Source organism: Hoplias malabaricus, chromosome 12 (assembly GCF_029633855.1).
Source record: "Hoplias malabaricus isolate fHopMal1 chromosome 12, fHopMal1.hap1, whole genome shotgun sequence".
Classification (NCBI taxonomy): domain Eukaryota; kingdom Metazoa; phylum Chordata; class Actinopteri; order Characiformes; family Erythrinidae; genus Hoplias; species Hoplias malabaricus.
Genome location: NC_089811.1, coordinates 40,307,379 through 40,314,631, shown reverse-complemented (window position 1 = coordinate 40,314,631; position 7,253 = coordinate 40,307,379). Strand labels below are relative to the sequence as shown.

The following is a 7,253-nucleotide window of genomic DNA, read 5'->3' as shown; positions in this document are numbered from 1 at the left end:
AACATTGGACACAAATGTTTTAAAACTTGATACAAGCATTTAAAATTTCAAATTGACTGATGAACTCCATGTTATTATCTGAACACAACTGAGCACTGTCATGCGGATACACTTCTAAATCTACAAAAATGGTTCTTCACGAATTCTTTAGGAAATGGTTCTATATAGAAGTATTCTACCATTTATATAGAGTGATGAAATTATTTTTCAGCATGATGGCATATGTGCTGTAGATATATAAACATTTATAGCGCTCTATAGCACTAAAGATGGTTCTGGTATTGTTATAATAACAGCTTATAATAAAGACCTTATATATATATATATATATATATATAATATAAAAAATATTATAGAACCATTTTCTTTCAAGAACCCTTGAAAAATCTGTAGAATACAATGGCTAGACAGCCATTTTTTATGAAATATTTTGTGACATAATTCAAAATAAGCCATATGTATTGTAAATATAAAACAAGGAAAATTTTGGAATGGCTACTTATAGTCAAATAGAACACAATAATATGATGAATACACACATTTTTTTGGGTAGGGCAAAAAATTTTTTTTTTAAATAAAATAAATAAATAAATAAAAAGAGGGGACATGCTTTCTCTGTAAAATAAACCGCATTTCTCAGGGTTTGTAATCTAGGTTTCCACAAACAAGCAAATTTTTGGAAGGGCTACTGGGGTCTATGTATTCATCATATGGTGTATTATATGGTTAAATTAACAGCATTTCTTCAGAGTGTAAGCTGGTTTTTCAGTGTTTGTAATCGGGCTTTCAGTTCACTGTGACCCAATGTTAGAAAAACCTGTTGAATGAAGTGAAATGTGTTCTTCATAGACTTGGGATAGTTGAGATGAAGTGCGTAAGTAAGTCCAAAAAGAATGCACACAGCTTTAGGGAGATCCTGGATGTTGTCCATAACAACTTCTCCTTCAATGACGATCTTCAGTGAGGCTGGACTGAGATGGAGGGAAGATGAGAGCACAGCACCTTCTTGTTCAACAAGCAGGATCCCAATGTCAAGTTGATGGAATGATTCGTCAGAGTCATCCTAAAAGCATAAGAGCAAAATAATTAATTAACTATCATATGTTAAGCAAAAAGTCTACTCTCAGGAGAGTCAGATACATGAGGGAAATGGACATTACTGCCGGAGTACATTACACAAGCAGATTACACATAAGTGGTCAGAAAAAAGTGTTTCAATGAAGTAAAAGTGTCTGTTTTTAATGGTTTGAGCTCACAAAAGAACACTTATCCAACCTCAGTGTAATTGGATGCTGGAAGATCGGGAGACTTGAAACCTTGCAAAATCCTACATAAACTAACTGGATGGACAGATTGAAATTACATCTTATTCTTTGATTATATTAAACTATGCTTTCAGTTTTTATCAAACAAAAATAATGGTGAATATTCAAAATTATGCCGTTATGGTCCTTTTTAATAGAGGTTACTTACAAAGCATGCTTTATAGAAGTCTGTGGGGTGGTCACCAAGGATAATAGGAAGCCCTCTAAGCACCAGAGTCCGAATATCAGTTGGCTCTTTAGTCTTTTGGAGAGAAAAATGACAATGACAAGAATTTAACTGTCTATAAGAAAGCTGAATCAATCAAGCATGATTTTGATTGTATAAGTATAATGGATATGGAACAACCTTGGTCTGTTGTGATAGGTGCGTCAACAGCTGCCCGATGTTCCCTCTCTTAGATTGAAATATCTCAATAAGACGAAGACTGTGCCGATCAATGCTTTCGTAGAAGTCCTGCTTAAGGTTCCTGCCTACAATCCTATTGAACTCCATGTATACCTGAAAAATAGAGAAAACAATTATACTTTTCAAGTCTAAACAATACTGAGGCTAGTGGTACCAATGTCTTGTTCCATTCAAAACCAACTACACCTGTTCACCATAAAGACTCACATTGTCCTTGAATTATAAATGAGCAAAACAATAATTGAAGATGACAAAGGTGTATCCAGAGGCATCATAATTATCATCAAATTATAACAGAAAGATAGACTAAAACATTGGCATATCCCTCTTGAACATACCTGATCTTCTGTGAAGAGAGCGGGCCAACGTTCCACCATCTTGCTTATGGCGGGTTTGGATTCAACAACCTCTTTCCTCCTCAATGCAAATGTCACATCCATCTTCTGTTTTACAAGTGGTCCATCTGGTGTTCTCTTTTGAATTTCATCAACTAAGTATTTGCGGGCACCCTCGAGGACTGACTGATCAAGCCCCTCTGGAAAGTTAGGCAAGTAGTTGAGCTCACCTTTCTTGGCCTTCTTGATATTTTTGTTAGCTGGTTCTCCTTCTGCTGAATGCAATCCCCGTTTACCTGCATTTACTGTAACGTCAAGGCATCCTGATCTTCTACGCTTTGTTCTGTAATTAGCCATTTTATATTTCAGACTGTTTTTCCAACCACTACAGCGACTTGACGAGCCTCGTTCTTGGAGACAGGGGTGCTTGCTTATTAGTGCTGCTGCGACACTTTCAAATTGAGCATTATTTGGGTATGCTGTGTGACTATACATGCTCTCTGCCAGTCTTTCCAGAATCTCATGCTTTAGCTCTTTTGATACTTTTAAGTGTGTTCCATCCCTAATGTATATTAGACTTGCCTGCCTAAGTCTATACTCTACATCAACAGAAAATGTTGGGATTTCAAAAACTTCTGGCCAAGGTGTCTGTCGCTCAAGAGGTGAGAGTGAGAGGACCTCTGTATCTGCTGGACTGTGTGTGTCACTCAAGATTTCATCAGACGTTGAGACAGGTACCAGTTCAAGTACAGGGATGACTTTGATTGTTGGTTTTTCAGGAAGATCTCCAATATCTGTCAGATTGCATAGCTCGTAATTAAATTCAGGATCCTTGTACTGAAGGCTGTAGTTGTAATTAAGTCCAAGTGATTCTTTCAGTGTACATATCAAATCCTCCACTGTAGCAGGCCTCGCACTGAGGGTGACCTTTCTTATATCTGCCTCTGTGAGAATGACCCTCAAGGTCATCTTCTGGTGTGCTGTCATCTTGGAAATAAAAGCAATAATCATCAATTAGCTTTTTAGAAATATGGGTAATATTTTAACTTAGGTTCCTGTTCATAAGGCTACATGTTACCTACATAAGCTTGTCATCACAATTGACATAATCCTACATAAGGTCTATTGTAATGAAAATGTATATACATTTATGTAGGGGTTATACACAGATTAATCATAACATAATGACCACCAAGTTTCTACACTCACAGTCTTTTTTCTTAGCTCCACTGTTGATTCCATCACTGGATAGGGTATCACCAGGCTTCTAACAGGATTAACAAGTTGGTTGCTTAATTGATGAAAGCTGCTAAATGTGACCATTAAACCTATTTATAAAATCCTGTGTTGCTTGGATTGCAGCAATCAATCTTGTGACCTTTTAACACAGAATGTAACGTCTGAGTGTCACTATTAAATTGTCTCCAAATCTGTATGCTGGAAGAGGGAAAACATCATTCAACTCTTTCAATTGTACTACACACAGGGAGGGGTTAATGCCTTCACAGAGTTCAAAAGATCTGAGATGCTCATGGTACCATACAGTCATCACCTTGCAGACAAACAGGACCTCTGTGTTAATAGCCACAATCTGTTTGATTTGCTTAAAATTTGGAAGTCCAGAGCATGAACCAACAGAGAGAATCATGCCTGGGCAATATTTTATTCCATCTACAGAGACAGATGATGCGACAAAGACTGCTGTATGTTGAGGCACTCTCTGGCAGAATATTTGTTGGACATTCTCAGGGTAAGACGTGATCAATGCTGTAGTAACCTTGTTCATTTCAACTGAGGGTTTGAAAAATGAACTTGCGTCTAAATGGTAAGCCATCATTTTCTGATGCTTTACAGCTAGTGTATGAGCTACATTTCTAAAGTTGCAAGCATTACGAATTACTTGTTTGAAAAATTTATGCTTTCCCTCGAAGCGCATTGTCCAGACATCTGAAAGTGGATCAAATGCCTTAATCATCTCAGGATAATGCTCAATGAAATGGTGTTTTGGACGTAATTTGAAATCAGGAAACGTACTTTGCAACAATTGTCTATGTTCTGATATTTTGCAATCAAGAAAATTTATGGACTCTTTAGTGTGTCTTGTTGCCACAGCCAACTCAACTATGTCTTTCAGGAGCAACAAAATATCCCATGCATTGTCTCCTTCAGGTACTTTATGGCCAATGAGAAGTGGCAGCAATCTAATTAGAGCCCAGTTCTCATGGCCATTTCCACCTATTGTTCCTTTGGTAGAAAAGCCTTGAGCAATAGTTTGAGGCTGGTCAGTTCTGTCATTAAACTCATATGGAAACGTTTTGATAGCATGGTTTAGGGCCTCTAAAGTGAAATATTTTTTGGAAATCATGTCTGATAGGCAGAGTGATAACTCAACAGGAACAATACCTTCAAAAAGGTCATGCAGTATATCAGGGGGGTAACCATGAACAACATGAAAGTGCTGCAGACTGTCGGTCAATACACAGCCTCCTTTCACACCATACTCTTTAGACATAATAGGATCCTGCCGTACCTCCTGCACATGCCGGTTGTGAGTGTCTTTAATTCGGGGTTCAAAGACGCCTGAACATACCTCCTTGTCTTGAATCTTGCTCCTTGTTGCCATGCAGAACCTGCAGAACCTGTCCACTGCAAAGCTCTCGAAAAATCCTGCAAGTGAATGAGCAGCCAAGTTATCAGCAGCCACATATAACACTGTGCCTTTGATAGATGCTCCTAACTTCTCAACATATAGACCATGTTGCCACAAATAGACTAGATCTTGAATGAGAGGATGGAAAATTTTAGCATAGCCATGCTCTTTTACATCAGATGCTTTACATAAAAGAGCAAGCTGAATCGAGTGGAGTGTGGACCTATATTTTGATGGCACATTTGCTATCACCCAATACACTGCACTCATTTTGTGTTTCTTTTTTGATGTTCCTAAAGGGTTGGACACTTCAAAGTCATCTGTGTAAAGTCCAATAGAGATTTTGAACTCCTCCCCTTTAAGGAGGGAATTTTCTTTACAGTATGAACCATCTCTATATGTATTGTACTCATGCGGCACATGGTTTTGTACTGGAAGAGCTTTGTCCAAAATGTCTGCCCTGTTTAACATGCTCTGTAGCATTGCATTTAGAGGAACGTATACAGCTGTACATTTTTTTCCTCTATCTATAACATACTCCACCGGTGTAACCACTGTAAAATTTCTGCTCACATATGCTGCTCTCCTTTTAATAGTTGATAAAGAGCCATCCTTGCCACAAAATCTTGTTATGACATTGTTCTCCGAGACAACTCGAACTAACTGTCTTAGAGTTGAATCATCTACACTTGTGTGATGTTTCAGAATGTCCTTGACTGAATTATGCAGCAATGGCTGGGAGAGTTCACATATCTGTAAAAGCTGTTGTACGATTTCTTGTACAGACCTTTCTGGAATATGAAGGATCGTTTGCATCTTTAAAAAAAGAGCTGCTAGGTTGTGCTCCAGCTGTTTCTTTAGATCATGAGGCTCTTCACTGCTGGAATCCTCACTGTCCACTAAATCAGGGGTGTCATTTGAAACCATATGTTCATCTTGGGCTGTTTCCTTAGTTAAATTAGCAATGACTATTTCCGGTTTGAACATCCTCCAGTTGTCTGTTCTGTGCTCTTTACTTATATGTGCATTAAATGTGGAGTACACAGTAGTATTAAAGTTACATCCTTTATATGGACATGGGACTTTGTGATTAACTTTTAAATGTGTGCTGCGCAAGTGACTGAAAAAATCTGCTTCTGTGCAGGGTGAAGAAAAATCACATAACTGACAGTGAGCTACTTGAGCTGTTTCACACAGTTGTGCATCCGGTCCTTTCTTGTGAATTTTAGACAAGTGGACCTTAAGTGCATTGATGGAATTAAATGTACACAAACATTCTTGGTGTAAGCAAGGAAAAGGCACAGTTCTACTGTAGGCCCCATGTTTTAATCTATAATGCTTTAAAAGGTAATCCCTTTTCTCACATATAAATTCACAATACTTACACTTCCACTGCATCTTCAAATGAACCTCAAAAACAGAATGAGAACACTTAAACAATTACAATTATACTAAACCCATTGCATAAAATTAACCAAACTCCGCTAATGATTACAACTGTAAAGATAAAAGCATTAAAGTTATAATGCGGCCGGCCAAAACATGAGGCTCAGCGGCTCCGAAACACGAGGCTCGGGCGGGAACGCGGCGCGTCGCGTCAGCCCCGAGACACGGCCAAGAGCGGCGGTGGGGGCTTTCGCGATAAAATGCGGGGATAAATTTCTCTTACCGTGACAGCACAATTAATGACTGTCTAATTAAGCATACATTTGAAAAGAAAATCGCGAATTTACTGATTTAATTAAACATATCACTCGTGTGTAAACTCAATCCCAATTTTTAATCAGAACGGTAGGCATTAGCCAGCACATGCAGACACATATGCTAAAATTTTGAGCCGAAAAAAACAACCTTTGTATATTAGCTAACTAACGTTATACCTAGTTAATGCGTAAAAATAAAGTAAAATGAATGCTAGCTAGATTATTGCTAAATTGTTAACCGAGAGAACACAAACAAAACAGGATCTTAACCTTAGCTTGTTGAAACAAAGCTAGCTATCGCTAGATAACTTCAAATCTTAGCTAACTTGTTGTGACTTCTTGTGGTCTTAGGGGCAATGAATTTTATCAGACAATATATTTGCATACAAACCTTTTCAATTGAAGTAATGTTGCTTTCACAAGCCCACAGCTTTCAGTCACAGCAATGAGCAGCTCTTTTTAAAGAAAAGACAGTAACGGCTCTTCACAGAACTTTCTGTTGCCTGGAGAAAAAAAAAATGGAACAAGCCCCGCCCCTTGCTCACAAAACTTAACATACTAAGTAATCTCTACTTATCTTGATCATTGCACTGCATTATTTCAACTAAATAATTCAAACAACTAATTTGATTTAGTAATGGCAAATGTTTTGAGCAAAACTTGAAATAATAATTAAAGACTACTCAAAAAGTTAATTTAAACCAAATTTGGGTTTACAGTGTGGAACCCAAAAATAGTGCACTATAGAGTGAATAGGGTGCAGTTTTGGACGCTGATAGCCTTTTTTTTAATGTTAAAATACATATTGTGCACTGTAAAAAAATTAAAATATCC

The 7,253-nt window shown here is 37.6% G+C and overlaps 1 protein-coding gene across 2 annotated transcripts; it reads right to left on the bottom strand.

The window, feature by feature from the left end:
- Window positions 1-457: 457 nt before the first annotated feature.
- Window positions 458-6,981, bottom strand: LOC136664054 (sterile alpha motif domain-containing protein 3-like). Of its 2 annotated transcripts, XM_066641081.1 has the most exons (7): window positions 6,811-6,981; window positions 4,657-4,733; window positions 3,276-3,444; window positions 2,070-3,053; window positions 1,672-1,824; window positions 1,474-1,566; window positions 458-1,063 (listed from the first exon to the last, which is right to left on the bottom strand). In XM_066641081.1, the coding sequence occupies exons 3-7, from the start codon at window positions 3,387-3,389 to the stop codon at window positions 746-748; spliced, it is 1,662 nt and encodes a 553-aa protein (XP_066497178.1). In that variant the 5' UTR covers window positions 3,390-3,444; window positions 4,657-4,733; window positions 6,811-6,981; the 3' UTR covers window positions 458-745. The 2 variants fall into 2 exon arrangements, with proteins under 2 accessions (XP_066497178.1, XP_066497179.1); XM_066641082.1 differs by lacking the exon at window positions 3,276-3,444.
- Between the last annotated feature and the right edge of the window lie 272 nt (window positions 6,982-7,253).

What these genes read in the sequence shown, in the direction of transcription:
- LOC136664054 (XM_066641081.1), bottom strand. Translation starts at nt 3,389, where the DNA reads ATGGTCACATTTAGCAGCTTTCATCAATTAAGCAACCAACTTGTTAAT. An exon ending in CTCTCTTCACAGAAGATCAG is followed by an intron (nt 1,825 to 2,069) that starts GTATGTTCAAGA and finishes TCTATTTTTCAG; the next exon opens with GTATACATGGAGTTCAATAG. An exon ending in ACCTATCACAACAGACCAAG is followed by an intron (nt 1,567 to 1,671) that starts GTTGTTCCATAT and finishes TCTCTCCAAAAG; the next exon opens with ACTAAAGAGCCAACTGATAT.